General features: G+C 32.8%; 5 protein-coding genes across 5 annotated transcripts; 3 read left to right on the forward strand and 2 right to left on the reverse strand.

Moving 5' to 3' along the window:
- Positions 1-2,448: 2,448 nt before the first annotated feature.
- MED22 (Mediator complex subunit 22) lies at positions 2,449-3,860 on the forward strand. The gene is made up of 3 exons (XM_090117561.1): positions 2,449-2,643; positions 2,755-2,856; positions 3,225-3,860. Exons 1-3 carry the CDS (start codon positions 2,547-2,549, stop codon positions 3,440-3,442), a joined length of 417 nt encoding a protein of 138 aa, XP_089973687.1. The 5' UTR covers positions 2,449-2,546; the 3' UTR covers positions 3,443-3,860.
- Positions 3,861-4,175: 315 nt separating this feature from the next.
- ND-ASHI (NADH:ubiquinone oxidoreductase subunit ASHI) lies at positions 4,176-5,183 on the reverse strand. Its single transcript, XM_090117572.1, has 3 exons — positions 5,020-5,183; positions 4,725-4,942; positions 4,176-4,491 (listed from the first exon to the last, which is right to left on the reverse strand). The coding sequence occupies exons 1-3, from the start codon at positions 5,105-5,107 to the stop codon at positions 4,279-4,281; spliced, it is 519 nt and encodes a 172-aa protein (XP_089973698.1). The 5' UTR covers positions 5,108-5,183; the 3' UTR covers positions 4,176-4,278.
- Positions 5,184-9,034: 3,851 nt separating this feature from the next.
- Positions 9,035-11,978, forward strand: LOC149909483 (protein-associating with the carboxyl-terminal domain of ezrin). The gene is made up of 7 exons (XM_090119479.1): positions 9,035-9,383; positions 9,455-9,640; positions 9,719-9,858; positions 10,033-10,142; positions 10,315-10,644; positions 10,798-10,985; positions 11,116-11,978. The coding sequence occupies exons 1-7, from the start codon at positions 9,174-9,176 to the stop codon at positions 11,941-11,943; spliced, it is 1,992 nt and encodes a 663-aa protein (XP_089975605.1). The 5' UTR covers positions 9,035-9,173; the 3' UTR covers positions 11,944-11,978.
- A 395-nt stretch (positions 11,979-12,373) lies between these two features.
- Agpat1 (1-Acylglycerol-3-phosphate O-acyltransferase 1) lies at positions 12,374-13,878 on the reverse strand. The gene is made up of 5 exons (XM_090119480.1): positions 13,687-13,878; positions 13,481-13,614; positions 13,211-13,392; positions 12,938-13,103; positions 12,374-12,861 (listed from the first exon to the last, which is right to left on the reverse strand). Exons 1-5 carry the CDS (start codon positions 13,875-13,877, stop codon positions 12,707-12,709), a joined length of 828 nt encoding a protein of 275 aa, XP_089975606.1. The 5' UTR covers position 13,878; the 3' UTR covers positions 12,374-12,706.
- Positions 13,879-14,255: 377 nt separating this feature from the next.
- On the forward strand, positions 14,256-19,056 carry RpL5 (ribosomal protein L5). The gene is made up of 7 exons (XM_090119482.1): positions 14,256-14,379; positions 14,861-14,974; positions 15,064-15,213; positions 15,460-15,620; positions 15,807-15,965; positions 18,483-18,600; positions 18,826-19,056. The coding sequence occupies exons 1-7, from the start codon at positions 14,377-14,379 to the stop codon at positions 19,018-19,020; spliced, it is 900 nt and encodes a 299-aa protein (XP_089975608.1). The 5' UTR covers positions 14,256-14,376; the 3' UTR covers positions 19,021-19,056.
- The last annotated feature ends 376 nt before the right edge of the window (positions 19,057-19,432 follow it).

Consider the following 19,432-nt stretch of genomic DNA (forward strand, 5'->3'; position numbering starts at 1 on the left):
TTTTATAAAAAAATTCAAATTATTTTAGAATGTCTGTAAATTTCATATTATGTTCTTCAAACATAATATAATCTAAAATTAATTAGCCAGACGCTAATTCGATTGTTAAGTATTAAAAAATGAGTATAAATAAAAAAAAGTAATGAAGCATGCAGCTCATCAGCTAGTGTATTTTAATTATGCGACAGGAAATAATTGCAAGAATACAATATTATTTACACTTGTTCTTATAAATTAAAAAGTTAAAATGAAAAAAAAAACATAAAAGTGAAAAATAAATTAAAGTTACCATACATTAAAAAGAATGGAATAAAAACTATATCAATGAAGGTTAAACAATTACATTGTTAAATTTAAAAAGCCATCTTCATAATCATCATCATCATCATCTTCCCTCTCACTGTCAGAATTATTTATGTTATCGAATATCGTCTAAGCCGAATCGTCTACTTTGTCTTTGACATTTTTTAAATTATTGTTCCATATATAGTTTATAGTAGGTACTGATTGTTATACTTTAAAAACGACAGATTATTAACTATTTTATGTAAAGTTAATATTTTTATTTTTTTTATAAAAATAAAAATATTTTTATAAAAAAATAAAAATATTTATTTATTTAGTTTTATTTTTTATAAAAATGTATTTAGTTTTATAAAAATGTAAAACATTTTGTTGATTCAACTGATTATAATTGATGTTACGCATGTTAATTTTTAGTAGTTTAGGTGTTTATTATTTGTATTAGACCTTCTTGACTGATATGTTATTAAAATATTACTTTTAAAGGTCGTTGATTACTTGAAATTATAAGTTTTAATTAAAACCTTTGAATTCAATCATCATTTTTATTTTGCAGCTCCTATTACTCCCCAGAATCATTATGTTTCAACTCTCCTCGACCTCTGTTTCATCTTACCTCGGTATGAGGGGAATTGAAACAAGTTGACTTGTTACGATTAAGTCAATTTTTCACCACCATTTTCAACGCTTACCGTTTATTTATGCTAACCATTCGCAAGTGTATAGAATAACCTATCGATTGATACCAGTACCATAAGATTTCTGATAATAGTATAAGTTATATTAAACAAAACGTGAAAATTGTTTCAACTCCCCTCGGTCTCCCCTAGTTAGCATGAATTTATATAGCTAGTATACTAGCGGTCCGCCCCGGCTTCACCCGTGGTACCTACATGTTTAAACTATCCTATCTCTCAAGTTGGATCGAACTGCACATGGTGTGCGAATTTTATTATAATCGGTTAAATGGTTTAGGAGTCCATTGAGGACAAACATTGTGACACGAGATTTATATATATAGATATATATATTAGTATCAGCATCGCATCTGTGCGAAGCCAGGGCGGGTCGCTAGTTGAGTAATAAAAAAAATTGTTTTGTATAGAAGATTGTTGATGTACCCTAATAGTTTATTTTTAACCTAAGGAATAAAATGTACCAATGGAAGGTACTTATTCCCACAACACAGGGAATCCTAGAGTAGGAACAATTCAATTTCTATGCATCTTATATTTTCGAAAAAAAAAAGTTATTGTTTATTGTTATTTAATTTTCGCGGCCGACCCTTTCTATCTGTCTTGCACTTTAAACTATCTCTCCATATACACAATCATCAAATTGTTATACTTACCTACTTTCACTACGTTTTTATTTGTACATATTTAATACTTAACAATCGAATTAGCGTCTGGCTAATTAATTTTAGATTATATTATGTTTGAAGAACATAATATGAAATTTACAGACATTCTAAAATAATTTGAATTTTTTATAAAAACGAAATTAAAAATTGCGTCTGGCACCTATTTAACAACGAAAAAAACGGCTTGCAATAAAAAAATTATGATTGATGGATCTATCTAAAGGCAAAAGTTTAAAAATTACGCGTTAAAAAATGACTTTAAATTAAGGATAATTTCCTGTGCAGATAAGATGCGCACTACTGAACGCAACCACTCCGGCCAGCCAGACTGCGCGGACTCTAACCGAAATAGCTAGAGGAACAATATATCAAAAAACCAGCTATACTAAAATTCTCACTTGTCAACGTTGGTAGCTCCTATACGAATACTTTTTATCCTGGAAAAATACGTAGAAAAAATAAATCTAAATTTTTCAGTTTTATCCATAGACGTTGTTCTATAGAACCGCGAACACACGTTGCGTATTATTATAGGCCTAGCCGTATTTGGGTCCAATAGATATTAATTATAAGATGTCATTTTCAGAGTTACTCAAAATGGAGAAATAAACCATCCACGCGAAGACCGACATCCGCGCGGACGGAGTCGCGGGCGGAAGCTAGTCTCTAATAAAAATCTTATCTGTGGTTAAATTTTACATCGCCTGTACTTGAAGTGTCAAAGTCAGATGTGCAATCTATGAGCACGTCAACATGTCAACAGTCAATGTCAAAGTCAGGCTTCAGAACAAATACCATAGAAATTTTGTTTGTTGTTGTACGGTTTTACCGTGTTCCTATAAAATAACAAGTAATAAGTCCCAAGTACTTGAATATAAAAATGCATCGTAATTTACCCCAGAACAAGGAAGCTTTACTTAAATCATACACAACTCGGTTGAAAGAAGATGTTAAAAGTATGCTTGAAAATTTCGAAGGTAATATTAGCATTAGTAGTTTTTTTTGTACAATTTTGTACAGTTGTTTACTTTAATCGAATCTATAGTGTCAATAGTTTAATAATTTACAAATCTGATTTTATGTTACAGAAATAATTAAACTTGCAAAAGGTGATAATGAATCTCAACTAAATAGAATGACACAAATTGAACAAGACACATTTGAAATGCAAGTGAGAGCTGCAAATATTGGTATAGTATTTATTTTTTAAAATGTAAATAATTTGGTGGCCCTTCATTTCATTATCAGTTCTCTCTCTCTATTGATAATAAGTTATCTACAAACATATCTCAAGCTTTTCTTATAAGTTGCATCTGAATTAATGAGAGCAATAAGCAATTATCTATGAGGTTTATTTTTAGCATGTAAAATATAAACTAGCTGTGACTCATGGTTTTACTCACACTGCTATGCATCTATAAATCTTAGTTTGATGATAAGGTTATACCTTACTCGACAAATAGGACTATCTAGTATTAGCAAGTTCACTAAACAACCAAGAAACTTTTCAGCTTTATAATATTAGAATAAATTAATTAGGTATTATATTATATTTCAGTGCGTGCAGGAGAATCACTAATGAAACTTGTGTCAGATATCAAACAATATCTAATATTAAATGATTTTCCTTCTGTGAATGAAGCAATAACCCAAAATTCAAAACTGTTTAGAACAAAACAACAGGAATGTGATCAGAAACTCATGTCACTAAGAGATGACATCGCTGCAGACTTGTATGACTTAGAAGATGAATACTTTACCAGTATATACAAGTGAATGATAGTATAATTGAAGTATTTTGTATTTATAAGAATAAATAAATTAAGTTATTTTTAGGAAAGTAAATGTTTTCATCTATCTTTATTATAATACTAGCTTTCCGCCCGCATTTTCAAAGAAAAACCCGCATAGTTCCCGTTCCCGTGGGATTTCCGGGATAAAACCTATCCTATGTGTGTGCTATTTAATTGTAATTAGTTCAGTAGTATTTGCGTGAAAGAGTAACAAACACACACATTCTCAAAAACTTTCGCATTTATAATATTAGTAGATAGTAGGATAGGATACCAGCTGTTTGATGCGGTTTACCCGCAGACAAACCTATTACATTGTAGAAATTTTAACCTGGATCCTTATTTTATCTTGTATTAATATTGCATATTTGATATTATGTTCATTAGAGCGTATACGCACCATGCGGGTAGCCGTCCGGCTGACCGCAAGCACAATTATGTACGTAATATTCATTTCTATGCGCACTGCGATGCGGCTACCGCAGACCGCACAGTGTGCACAGTAGTGCGTATACGCTCTTAGGGGTAATGTAGGATTCTAATGATAACTTCTCGATGAAAATAAAGCTAATTATTTTTAGTAATAAAACAAATGACCTTTTAATTTTTATGTTTCTTTTTTATAGTTTCTTACCACATATAGAATATTTTTTAAATTTATTATAATTTATGGTATTGGTGCAAATCACATGTTTCTTCATGAAAAAGATACAAAATTATATTGTATTTTGTTTATTCAGGGTCACTAAAAACGGAACCATTTTATTTCAACAAATTTTCTTTCACTAATAAACAATAATTAATTAAACCATGTGCAGTTTACTTTGTACTGAACAAGTAATGAGGTCCATCCTTGGGATACTGCTTCTCAGTGACTGGTCTACCAAATTTGTAGTCTTCCAAGTAGAAGAAGAGGGCAAAGAATCCGGTCATGCAACCCAAGAACCAACACCACTGCTCCCACACAGGGATCCTTGGCTTCATACTAGGGTCATAGCGATCTTCACCAAATAATTCTGCTGTAGCATGGAACTGAAAAAATTATACTTAACATTAAAATAGGTAAAATGACTCGTCTTTTTACCTATAAAGCTGCTTTAAAAGTAATTCATTTGCAAAAGAATTAATACAATACAAATTATGTGTTTGGTTATATTACTACTTTTTTTGCCTCAATCCATATAAATATTAGGAATAAGTTGATTAATATTATATTCTAATTATGAACACTGCCTAAAGATAATAGAATTAAATAATATACATACGGGCTCATTAAAGTTCCTCTTCAAATCCGGCAAATCATACGGGTAATGGGGATCTTTCGAATCGGTACCGATGTCGGGAAGTTTAGGATAGTCTCCATAACCCATTTCTTCCGGATACGGTTGGTATTCTTCAGGTAACAATCCATACTTCTTTGCGGCTGCGTCTCTTTCTGCCTGAGACTTGGGAAATGGACCAGGCTTGTATTGATAATTCCAATCTAAAATTGTTACGTCATAACAGTAAAATAACAAATACAAAATCTAAAAGAAAAATGTAATGTCAGAGAATTCTTACGGTTTCGAGTAGCATTGCAGAGTATCCCTACTGATTTTCGAACTACATTTGGTTTCAGCAATAATGCTTTTTTAATTAAAGAAGCCATTGAGCTTTATTTTTTCGGAGGTTGTGGTTCAGATGACAGAACTCACGAAAACTGTCAAAACTCAGCTGACGCCTGTCGACTGTCGAAATCACACCTCTCGATAAAGAGTAGATCACAGACATAGATAGACTACGCAAGTACCGCGATCTGTATGAAAACCAAGCGTCACAGCGTGTCATATTTTTTGTACTGACCTTGACGCGTTATGACGTCACGAGCGCTTTTTAGTGATGGTAATTTCATTTTACGCTAAATCGATTATCGATTAGGACGCCACTCGCGCGGCGATTCTAGTATCGTCCTATCCCATCGAAGTAAATCGAAAGAAATCAGATCAAACTAGATCTATGTCTAAGAGGTAATTAAATAAATGAATCGTAATCGATTACTAAATCGATTCAAGACAGAAAAATGATAATTACCATAGACAGAGGAATGATAAAATAAATTTATAAACCTTTTAATATTCTAACAAGTAAACTAACATGTTTTAGCTTTTTCTTACATATGCCCATTGAGTTACCGTGTACTACGTACTAGAGAGGCCATCGAAAGAAAGTAATAAAACTGTCAATCAATCAATCTTTATGTCCCGTTGCATCAATCCATTTTTCTTTTATGTTCGGGTTACTTGGAAAACTGAAAAAACAAACATAGTCTAAGCAATAAGGAGTTTTGACAAAAAAAATCTATGCCTTTTTTTCTGAAAAATTGCTCCTTCAAATTATCATTTTTCTGTTCGATTATAAAATCGATTAGAATTGAGAACTGTTGCATCAAATGAACATCACTAACCACAAAATTGGACAGAAAAATGAGAACAGAAAAATGAGAAGACGCTATTCATTGCTTGTTATCATACGACTCGATCTTTACCGTGCCAAGTAAAAGCCGCAATGTATTCCGAATCATTTCATATGATTTGGTATCCGTGTTTGTCACGATCGTTTTCCACAGATATTCTTTATTTGATTTTAAAATAAATAGTGCATATTCTGATTAGAAAATTACTTACCGGTGGAAGGAAACATCTCTGCTAACTCGGCCACTCACAGCTGTGGAGTTTCTACAGTTTATAACGGCGTAATTCGGCATTTTACTTTATTCAGCTTCACGTCTTTCCTTGGCGAACTGCAAGCGCGGACTGAGTGTAGGCCAGCGTCAAGTAAGTTTCATAATCTTAGTTTGGACACGGCCCACGGGAAGTACATACACTCGCTTAGTCTATCTTGATACATGTCTGTGGAGTAGATAATAGATTCTCTGTCTACGAAGAGTAGTATATTCTTTGGTCTAAGGCAATGATATTTTATGTATAGATACGTTATATACTCACAATATATCCAAAAAAAATGCTTCATATGCAGTGTCAGGCACACACAAATACAATTTTCATTTTACTTGATTTATTACATTGACAGACTGTATAAGAGAGATGGCTCTAATAAAATGATATAAACAAAAAAGACAAAGATAGTTTGTCACTTCCGCGCAGGTGTAAGCAAAAGTCATAAGAATTCGCCAATTAAATATAAATAAACAAATAGTTGCCATGGTAATTGGCATAGACTAACGACACAGAAGGTTCAATGTTATAGATATAAGTAGATGTTAGGTTTCCTGCACAAGTAAATAAATGTGTCAATTTCATTTACTATTTTATGATTATTATGATGTCGTATTACAATGAAAAAAAAAATTTTTTTTGGAGATATAACTGTATTAAGTATTTATTACTAGCTGTGGTGTTCGTTTTCGGTCATCATAATTTCACCCGATAAACACCCACTGCTGAGCATACTGCATAATCCTCCTTAAAGAACTCCATAAGGACCGATCTTACGGGCTGGCCACGGACAATTCGCTATAGCGAAAATTCGCGCGGCGCGACTGGCGGCGCGTCTTGCGAATGAATCAAATGTATGGAAATGTACTGGGCATGCCACGCGCAGCGGCGACCAGCGAGACGACCGGCGAATTTCCCCGAGCGAATCGCGCGGCACGACTAGCGATCGAAACAAATGTATGAGTTATTACGGCGCAGGCCACGGAGTCGAGCGGCAGACGCGGCGACTACTCCCGGAGCGAACTTAATTTAAAATAGTTTGTTTTTTTTTTCGCGAAAATGGAGACGGAAGCTTTTATTGCAGAAATTCTAGCTAGACCAGCTATTTGGAAGTCTAGCCACCCGCAACATAATTTTTCATCATGCCTATATTTTTCATATTTTTGGTGGAATTCTCCGTCTGTAACACGATTTCTATTTAATTCGTGTACTCCACTATATCTTCCAAGCATTATATCTTGAGCAAAAAAGCTGCTACTCTCCAAACAACGTCGGGCTAACTTTGATAAAGCCATCTCGTCTCCTCGTCTACACTGGTCGCGGCGGCGAACGCAACTGCCCGTGGCGTGCTTACCGCGCCGCGCGAATTGCCGCGCCGCCAGTCGCGCCGTCGGTCGCGCCGCCGGTGTCCGTGGCCAAGGTGTTACGCTATTCGTTTCAAGGCAGTTCCCGAAACCCGTACAAGGTCATCACTCCAACTTGTAGGATAATTATAATAATAGTGGTGCCTAGATGAAAAAAAGGATGAAATAAAAGAAAGGATGAAGTAGTAGGTATAAGCCTTTTTTTATCTAAAACACAAATAAAATAGTTCAATAGCTATTTACAGAAAAGCAAATAGCATTTTTCGTCAGTAGTGATAATCTTTTCTTTAATGTTTACGTATATTCAACATCATTTTATTTTTATTTATCATTTTATTATTGCAAACAAACATTTTTGCCATCACGATTTCATTGTATATAATAAATAGCTATATTTGTTAATTATATGCACTGGATGTAAACTGTGGATTTAAATATAAAAATAATCAAGTATTTACCAAAATCGAAATTAATAAAATAACCGTTCTATTTTCAATAATCGTATCTACATGATAATCTTTGAACACAGTGTACGCTAGCTTTGTCACACTAGTGATTGAAGCAATGTTTTATCCCTTTCATTATTTCAATACACGTGTCAAGCAAGTGTCATTCATAAAGAATTGTAAATTGTTATTTTTATTCTTAAACTGTAATAATTTAATATATGTTGCTGTGATATAATATTCCTTTATCTTTTTTTATTTTTTTGCACGAATACGTGCACTTTCTGAACACACAGGAAGGCATTTTCGACAACTTTAATGTACCTATCGGCATATACGCTCACTGGGACCGGTGACAATCTGACTGATTGCATTGGTCCCAAATAGGACCAATTCACGGAATCAGTTTTGGTGCGTTGATGACGTATCTACCTCTTGTTTCTATATATAATATCATTGGTCTTAGGTCTAATGCTTTGGTCGAAATTCGAATGCTCGCACCTTGGCTCGCACATTTGCACAGAGTGTATAAGAAATTTATTACGCAGACTGCATTAGTTTTTCTTAATGTCACCACTCAGTGCTTGCTGCTTGCTATATTTTGCTAATTACCGCTCAGGCTGCCGGTAACCGAAAACATATAAAATTCTATCCAATATTAAAAATGCTAAAATACTCTGTCTGCCCGTCTGTCTATCTATCTTTCAAGATTAAATTTGGTACAGAGATGGGACGAGAACAGGAACGAAAATTATGCGGATTAGTACGCGGGCAAAACCTAGTATCATAGGTTATATTATAATAATATAAAGAGAGATATTATATTTTTGTAAGGAGTTCTAGCCACATTTGTATTTTTAAAAGTTACTATCGATTTCTAAAATCCTAACTCCACTGTAGGATTTCTTTTGTGCCAACTACTGCATTGTACATAAAATTGCCTCTTCATCGGTTATTTGTACTCGAAAGTAATAACAAGAATCAAGATTACCAGATTGTGGTATCTGTGTTGGTAATTTGACAATTGACATTCACAGTTGTCAATTTTGACGTCATTATTTTCCTGTGTAGTGTGTACTATCGACGTAAATTTTTGTACACAGAATTTGATAATTTAAAGTTTGAAAATAATGTTTTTCTCGGAGTGGGTGACTACTAACTTTAAAAAACTTTAATCATTAACATAAGATATGGGTAACGACGCCTCACAGTTGAAAGGGCTTGAAATTAATGAAAAGCCAACTGAATGTACGGACTTTTGGTCTCATTATCAGGCAAATATCCGAGATAGCTGTAGATACTTTGGGTTAAAAAGTGATGGATCAGTGTCTGTATTCAAAGGAGAATCTATTTTAGGCCCACTATGGACCGTCTCCACGCCATTAGAGAAATTTTGTAATGTAAGAATTTTATCAACAATGTACTTTGATATTTGCTCAATACACAAAATAAACAATTGCATATCTTCCAGAATATCTTAAAATATCGACATCCGTTCATAGTGAGATATATATCAGCATGGCAGCAGAGGTCTACATTTCATTTGGCTACTGAATACATACAACCTTTGGGACATGTAATATCTTCGCAAACACCATTACAAAAATGTATAGGACTTAATAATATTTTACAGGCATTAGTCTTTCTACATGAACAAGTAAGTTTTAATATATCTCATTAATTTTCTCGTTACTAAATCTTTTTTTGTTATAACCAGATTTAATACATATTACAGGGTAAAGTATCACACAACAACATAAGTACATCCGCAATATATGTATCAGGAGATGGACAGTGGAAGCTAGGAGGGTTGCAGTATTTATGTAATTTCTCTGAACAGACCCTGGCTTATTTAAAACAATCTAGGATACATAGGTAAATAATTAGCATAAAAATATTGATAGTTAAAACCTTTACTCTTTCAAAAGTTTATTGCAAAATGAGCAAACCAACCTTATCTCACAGAGTTCCAATCTTCCTAAAATTCCTTCTTTTGTTTTTATAAGGTAAGTCTGAGAATAGGTTCCTATATTCATTTACATTTTCTAGATATGATAAAGCAGTGGACCCTAATGAGGACACAAATGAGCCAACAACAAAAGTGGATCAGTTTGCATTTGCAGTGCTTGTGGAAGACATATTCAAAGGTTGCAAGGATGGTATGATTTAATTTTTTCTGATAAATATAATCTATAGAATATTGAATGGTAGTTTGCTATCTTTAGGATCATAATATAAAGATAATAAGTGTGTGGAGAAGGGAAAAAATAAGCCATTTTTTTAGATAGCTACTTAGCAACTGGATACAAATTTTTCTTTTATTTATTTCAGATGAGGTGCCATACTTGAGAGAATTCAAGAAATTTTGTAGAGAAAGACTTCAAAACCCAGACTGCAAACAAAGACCTAGCCTTTCAGAAGTGATGCAACATGAGTTTTTTAATCATGAATTCATTTCTGTTTATAAATTTTTGAATTATTTACCACTTAAATCTAATGATGAAAAGATGGATTTTTTTTCAAACATTTTACAATGTCTAAAATGTTATGATGAGGAAACCGTTGCAAAGCAATTTGGTGGTTTACTGTTATCTAGGTTAACCCTCTTAGATCAAACTGCCAGAAAAGATGTAATTCCATTTATACTTAAGCCTAGAAACGGTAAGAAAACTATTAACTAGTATACATAATGTATATTATCTATATATTGTTATATATTACAACATGTTAAACAGTAATGTTAGCTTATTAAATATTAAAGTCGTGAAAAGAGTTTATAAAGTTTAAGTAATAATTATTTATGTTTTATTGCAGATAGAACCCAAAATGGAGAACATAGTGGATTTTTCAGCTTAAGTGTCTTTAAAGAGCATTTAAAACCAAGAATAATACAATTATTTTCAGTGAGAGATGGACAAATTAGGATGTTACTATTAGCACATTTTTCCAAATATGTTCATGTATTTTCTCATGAAGAGCTATCACAACATATCCTACCAGAGGTACTTTCATATTAACTCAGACTAATTTATAGATTGTTGAATGGCTCATTAATGTATAAATTTAATTTTGAATTTTTTTTATTTCCATTTTCACTATTTATGTTTTATCATAATTTCTAATTTTTTCCAGCTCTTACTTGGAATTAAAGATACAGATGATGCCTTGGTTTCTGCTACCCTTGTTTGTTTAAGTGAACTCGTTCCAATATTGGGAGCTGATACAGTTGTAGGTGGAAAACGCTCAAAACTTTTTACTGATGGCAGACCAAATTCAAACGCAAATACATTATCTATAGTAAAAAATGGCAAATCAAGTTTAATTGAGACCCATGTTCAAGCAAAAACCTTGCAAGATTATCCATGTTCAGAAAGTATTTATCCTCAAGATATTGCTACATCTGTATTTGAGCGAGCATTGTCATTGAATGAAAGGCCTTCACCCGTTGGAAGTGAATCAATGGACACAGAAATAATTCCGGTGAAACCGTCATACCAAGTAGCAGTTGAATCTGAAGATGATTGGGATGACTGGGATAACAGCAATCACAAATTAAGAATTGAAGATTCTGGAAGTTCTCATATAGATGAAACATTATTTGAACCTAAAACATTGCCACAAACTTCAGTAAAAAAACTGTCACAAGAATTCACAGAAACAGAATTTCTACATACTGAAGGTTCTAAAGAACATTCCATTTTGTTACAAAAAGCTGCATTAGAAGCAAAAAAGAATATCATTGATATATCAGAGTTAGATATAAAAAATAAGATTGATCAGAGTAAAAAAGGCTCAGATGAATTTGACTTCTTTGCTGATATGACACCAGTCATAGAAAAGCAAAAAGTAGCCCCAGTAAGGGATGAAAGTGAAGTGGGTGACTACAGCAGTAAATTAAATTTTGTATCTAATAATGAACTGGATGAAAATGAGGGTTGGGGGGACACATGGAATGATTGATTGTAAGAAAAAATATAGTTTATACTTTCATTGTATATTTATTGCATTAAAATAACAGGGATATAATAGGACAAATTATTTAAACCTCTAAATGAGGTTATAATGTATATAATGAGATCAAAAAAACTTGAAAGTCAGTGACATAGATGTGAGATTCTAATATATTATAATAAGTGCATGGTTGTTTAAAATATTTATTAATAATTGAAACAATTACAACACATACATAACACTTGTAAATGTATCACTTTTAGAAAGCTTGATGATTATAATATATAAACAATAGACACATTTAAATGGTTTACTTATGTATCCTTTAATAATGTATTTTGAAACATTAAATACATATAATTAACTATATCAGTAGTTACAGAAAATTAGCCTTCATTCATACTCCTGATTGATTTTATTATATTGGAATTATTGAAGTAACAAGCACTCAGTCTCACAACCGCTCAATTAAGACACAATTATTTTTGTTACACAGCCAAAATGCAATACATAAGTGGCTTAGCCAAATATATTTGATTAATATCTTTAAAAAATTGTTTCATTTACATGGTAAACAAATGAGATTATGATTAATTATATAATAAATAATACTTTGACTGAATACATTATGGATAACTAACTCTACATGACTAGAAAATGGCATCCAACACAAAGAAAACTTAATTAGGCTTTCAAATAAATAACATATGGAGACTATGAATAAAAGGCTCAAGATAATCGAAACATATGGCACAGAAACTTGTTATCAAACTTAAACAGCAATCTTCTTCTGCCTGACTAGATCCTTAGAGCTCTCGTTGAAGACTTCTATCATTTGTTGTCGTACCATATCTGACAGAGTTTCCAAATCATCGCGTGTCATGCCTTTAGTAGGAATTGGTGGTAAAGTGGTAATGACAACTTTCCCTAAAATAAAATTCAAATAAGTACTTACAAATACTTCTTAAGCCATGTTTTTTTTTTGAAAAGCTTTGTAACTTACCTGGCTCAAAAGTTTTTGTTTCATTATCGAGAAAATAATACTGGCTGAATACAACAGGCATGATTGGTATTTGGGAATCAATGGCCAAATAAAAAGCACCTTTTTTAAAAGGCTGAATGCAACCTTTGTTATATCTTGCTCCCTCAGGAAAAACCCACAATTTGGTCTGAAATATTTAAAATTTGTTTAAGTTGGTATTAAATATAACCCACTTTATACTGATATATGACTACAGGGACTAATATATAAATAAGATAATCAATATTTTTTTACCTTTTCTGATATGACTCTTTCTGTTGCTTGCTTCATAAGTAGTCGAGCTTTATCTGTTTTTAAGCGGTCTATGAAAACTAAACCAGACAGCCAAGCTCCAAAACCGAACGCACCAGCAAACATTAATGGTCGTTTAGCGACGACTGTGCACCGCTTCATGCGGGGCCACATTTCGAACATACCTTCAAAGTGATAAATAAAAACTGTAGTTAGTTCCACTTATCTACAGTTTATATATAAAAATAAGTTAAATAAATTAAATGATCTTACCTAGTATATCTAATGAGCTTTGATGATTTGATATAACAATGTAGCACTCTTCATTATCCCAATTCTCTAGTCCTCGTAGTTCCCATTCTATTCCTACGATATGCGAAGCATAGCGACAAAATCTGGAAGCAACTCTACAACAGAAATAAATTATTTTATTAGTTAAAGGTCAGGAAAATATAATTAAAAAATAATCAATATCTTACACAAGATTCGTCACATCGCGAGGGTAAAGCAGCACAACTGGTAATAAAACGGTACATGTTATTAAAACATAAGAGTAATATAGAAAAAACTTTAAGTAATATCGAAAAACATTGCTTTTTTCGTATAAAAAGGGCAAGGTAAATATAAAACCCGCCAAAAATAATTCAGGATATGAATAGAAGGAAGCCATAACGAATCATAGACAAGAGGAAATAAAAAAGTACCAAATGAAAATATAACTGCAATGTTACTATTTCTAATATATTACTTTAAAAATATCTAATATAATTAATAATTTACGTATATTGAAGTAATTTAGTATAATATTAATATTATTATAAATTTAGTATAATGACTAAGGTGCAAGAAATTATTCCATACCTCCACCAAAACCAATCACCAAAACTCATGATTTTTTTATTACGTGATCAGCCATCTGTAATATTATTACGTTTGTTTATGTGTAATTTGTGCGATGTTAAATTCATAATTCAAACAGATTGATAAAAAAAGGTATAAATTAATAGCAATAAAAATATTAAAAGGATCTGTGGTGTATGATGGTCTATGGACTATGACTTTGATTGCTCCTCGTATTCGTAATTTGTCATTGTCAAACAAAATTTCTTTTTCAGGTTACGCCTCCGCGCGAGTAACCGGAGTGCGCGGATTACGTAGATTTAATTAAAATGGTGAGACTTTCTTGATAAATATTATAGTGAGTGATACCTGGTATATAGTTTAAATCTTATTTGTAAAGTATTTCTAAATTTTAACTCAAGATGCCATAAATAAACAGTGATTATTGTTGCCGTATGTATCGTCTAGTGATATTGCAATGCCCGGTGTCTGAATATTATTGTTGATTTGCTCTTAATTCAATTATTAAATTTATCTTCAAGAACAGCTGTAAGAATAACGTTCACAAAATGCGTAAAATTTATACAAAATTGTATATTTTTTTTATATGATGAAAAATCGACACATGCGCGTCATCTGATGTCGTGGACGACATAAATTTATTTGTCTCATGCCATGTTTTATGTGTATGATACAATGGTTTATGTTCCGAAGCAACAATCGTGATTATAAAGTGTCTCTGATAAAGCCAAAAGATGGAATCTATTAGTTAATTTGTGTCGCTTTTGCTGTAATAAAATATGATTGTTACAGGGTTTCGTGAAAGTTGTTAAGAATAAGCAATACTTTAAAAGGTACCAAGTTAAGTTCAAGAGGCGCCGTGAAGGTAAAACTGATTACTATGCCCGCAAACGCCTTATCATTCAGGTAAAATAAATTGCCATCAATATACAATGAATTTTCTTTCAATTTATGTATAAGGCATAACTGACTTGCAGATATATTTATTATTTTAGGACAAGAACAAGTATAACACTCCCAAATACCGTTTGATTGTGCGTCTATCAAACAAGGATGTCACCTGCCAGGTTGCATACTCCCGTATTGAAGGAGACCACATTGTCTGTGCTGCCTACTCCCATGAATTACCACGTTATGGTATCAAGGTAATTAAATTTAAATATTTTATCAAAGGGAGATTACCAATTGAAAGTTGGGCACTTGAAGCGAGTTTGTTGTACTTCTAATTTTTTAAAATATCAAATGATGATTTTGAACGGGCGGTCTGAAGCAACGTACAAATGCATAACACCCTGTTGTTATATGTTCAATACTGATTATTTCTTATATTTTTTTTTTAATAAACATACATTTAATTAGATTTTAAATCAATTCAAAATTGTTTATCATAGGTGGGTTTGACCAACTATGCTGCCGCATACTGCACAGGTCTCTTGCTGGCCAGGCGCCTGCTGCAAAGGCTAGGATTAGACACTCTTTACACTGGCGCGACAGAAGTTACTGGTGATGAATACAATGTTGAGCCAGTCGACAATGGACCAGGTGCTTTCAGGTGAGAAATTGTAATATATTGACAGCTGTTTATAGTTTTTTATGATGATATATTACGGGCGGACAGACAGCATACAATCAGGGAGTATGTGTTTATGGTGTATCGTAATTTGCTGATTTTTTTAATGATTACTATCTTAGATTAACATTTTATTATGTAAATTTAATTTTTGTTTGTTTTATCTAGGTGTTATCTGGATGTTGGTCTAGCTAGAACAACCACTGGTGCCAGAGTGTTTGGAGCCATGAAGGGTGCAGTTGATGGTGGCCTTAATGTTCCCCACTCGCTTAAGAGGTTCCCTGGCTATGATGCTGAAGCGAAGAAATTCAACGCTGAAGTTCATAGGTACTTGTTTTGTTTAGTTTACAAATGAAATTACGCTCCATTCATCCTTTGAAAAAAAGGTATATCTTCTTTTCAAACAGCATTTTGGAGCGAGAGCATAATTAAAACTTTTGGTTGTCAAAAAGATTATAATTAATTTTTTGAACCGGTTTTAATAACAATCATACTAGTGTCCGACCGAACTTTCGGTTTCGGCCGAGTTTCGGCCAAAAATCAAGTTTCGGCCGCAGTTTCGGTTTCGGCCAAAATCGGCCGAAACTTTTGCCGAAACCGAAACTTATTTTGCAAGTTCAATGAACTTAGTTCACACACGTTCACGCTCGCCTACGCTTTGACGGACGCTGTCAAAGCGTTGGTTGACCTACGCTGGTGGAAACAATTTTTGATTATCTATGTTGAGATTGGAACTGCACAGTGGAACTGGGTGTAATAGTTAATAATTATTATTTTTATATAAGAGGTACCTAAAAGAGACTTATTATTCTTCTAAGTACAAATACCAATCCAAAGTATTAAAGACTCTTTAATAAAGAGAAAGATCTCAAAATTCCAAAACTTAGTATTTAAAGTAACAGTAACAATTACTGAGTTGATTTAGATGACTGATTTTACTGAGAACTTAATTTGAAAAAATAATAAAAATTAAAATTGTCATTATTAATATTTTAAAAATATTATTTTTTTTAATAAATGATTACAACAAATTTAACCCCTTACCGCATACAAAGCCATATATGGACGACGAAGTTCATGAATTTTTTATAGGCTAACCATAAACAATATCTAAAAAAACTACCTTACATCTTAAACAGCATTTCATCGAGAATTGGAATGTAATTAATTTATACAGTGTAAATAATATCCATCAGATATATTAGAGATTTAGTCTAGCGCGTGCGACGGTTTGGGTGCGCGGAAAAAACCGTGATTTTCAAATTAAGATTTCAATATCAAAAAGGTGAGTAAAGCCATGGAAAAAAATATTACTTCATTCTTTAGTCTTTCTAAAATAAGGCGAAACATTTGGTTTGGTTGTTTTTTTGTTTTAATCATGTTTTTCTTGAACTTTTCCAAATCTGTCATATTTGGCTTCGTATGCATTCCGTCCAAAATATAATATGTCATATGTGGCTTGGTATGCATTCAAGGATACTTTCACTGATTGTTCTAGTATCGATCCTGGACACTTTTATCTCACTGCTAAGCATGTAAATATCATATCATCATCAATAAATACAGACTCATGCTATATGCCACTGTATGATTTTTAATTAGCCGTTTCAGAGCAAATGCGAAAGTCAGGGAAAGCTCTTATTATCAAAAGACGTGGTCGTCTCTCAAAAACTTAGGAACATCGGCATCTCTCGAGTCTCCTCAGGATTCCTGACTCGCCAATTGCCGCAAAAAAGCTACGAAAAACTCCTGCAAGACATCTAAATTTTCACTTTGATTCTATACGATCTGATGGGATTAGTCATTACCCAATTTGGAAGAAGAACACCCGTCAGCTATGCCTATATTGTTCCAATTTCGTTCCTTCACGTTATGTGAAAAACATAACGTATTTTTATGTTTTAATGACAAACGTAATTGTTTTAAGCAATTTCACGAAGTATAATTTGGCTGTGATTCTGAGTGTTATTCAGGTATCCATATAAAGTACTAACATTTCGCCCGCGGCCTCGCCCGCTCTTTCAAAGAAAACCCCGCATAGTTCCCGTTCCCGTGGGATTTCCGGGATAAAACCTATCCTATGTGTTAGTCCAAGTTACCCTCTATATTATGTGTGCTAAATTTCATTAAAGTCGGTTCAGTAGTATTTGCGTGAAAGAGTAACAAACAAACACATACACATACATCCACCCTCACAAACTTTCGCATTTATAATATTAGTAGGATAGGATTTATGTAAAATATATGTAGCATATCAGTTGACTTAGCATTCAGGATACAAGCCTAAGTTTAGTTTGGGGCTTAGCAACCATGTGTGTGAAATTAGTCCGGAATATATTTTTATTTAATTATTTAGTTACTTTTTTCTAATTGCATACGAAGCCATATATGACAGAAAAAATACAACAAACACTGCATACGAGTCCATATATGGCGCCGTCTCATATTTTTTATAATATAAGTAAATAATTTTTTTTCTCAATTTAATCTCCTAATGTAAGGTCTAATAAACACTTTTTTACAAAAAAATAATTTTTATTTCATCTCCTTAATAATTCATGCAATAAGGGGTTAATATACTGTATTTTCATTTCATGCCCCAATTAAGGCAAAATAATAGGTAAAATGCACCAAAGTTCAGTATTTTTAGAAATTTCATACTTGACCACGTGAGTTTCGGTTTCGGTTTCGGTTTCGGCCGAAACTGAAGCCACGGCCGAACATTCGGTTTCGGTTTCGGCCTAGAAACCAGTTTCGGTCGGACACTAAATCATACCCATATAATTACTATCAAATTGTTGATGCTGATAACAAATTAAATTTGTAACCCTTTCTTCTTCCTAGGTCACATATTTTCGGTCTCCATGTTGCTGAATATATGCGTAATTTAGAACAGGAAGATGAAGACTCATTCAAGAGACAGTTTAGCAAGTACATCAAACTCGGTGTTGCTGCTGATGCGGTAAGTCATATACAAGTATAAGCTACGTCCAATCAAATTACTGCATAATTTTTATTAGAGCAGTGTCGTTGTTGGACAAAATCATTGCATTTTAAAATTATATTTGTCTTGAAATTATTTCAGGAAACATATTTTATTTTGCAACAAATACATATCAATTAAAATTTCTTTAAAATGTAAAGTCTCACTTAATTTGAAAATTATTAATATTGTTTGTTTAAATAGGTTGAAACATTATACAAAAAGGCCCACGAAGCAATCCGTGCTGATCCATCATACAAGAAGAAGGAAAGCAAGAAGGACCCAGCCAAGAAGAAACGCTGGAACAAACGCAAGCTGACCTTGGCCGAAAGAAAGAACAGGATCAAGCAAAAGAAGGAGTCTTACGTCAAGAAACTCCAGGCTCAGGCAGAAGCTTAAATGGTTTATTTTATCAAAATATAACCATTTATTCGACTTTTGAGTTTCATTTGTTTTCCTCTAACTTGTATAATATGACTTATAATACAAACTTAACCGCTCATATGCTTTGCGCAACCACAGTTGCAAAAATAAAATACGCTAAATAGCTTGCAAAAAAAATAAAGGTAGCCTACTTTGCTAGTGCTCTGGAACGTGCGCCGCGCGTTCGACGCACCGCTATTAAAACTTAATTTCTGACTTCCGCGAGAGGAGTACTTCAAATATATTGACTGTAATCGATTGTTATTGTAATAATACTATACAAAACTGTGTTATTTCTACAATATATGACTACCGTATACCTTAAAAAGTTATGAAATCGTCTAAAGTCTACTAACTTTTAAAGTCGTCTTTATTACATATTTATTAC

The sequence above is a fragment of the Colias eurytheme genome, chromosome 3, assembly GCF_061535395.1.
Source record: "Colias eurytheme isolate Ceu_HAF_F1 chromosome 3, ilColEury1 Martin Lab GWU primary, whole genome shotgun sequence".
Taxonomy (NCBI): domain Eukaryota; kingdom Metazoa; phylum Arthropoda; class Insecta; order Lepidoptera; family Pieridae; genus Colias; species Colias eurytheme.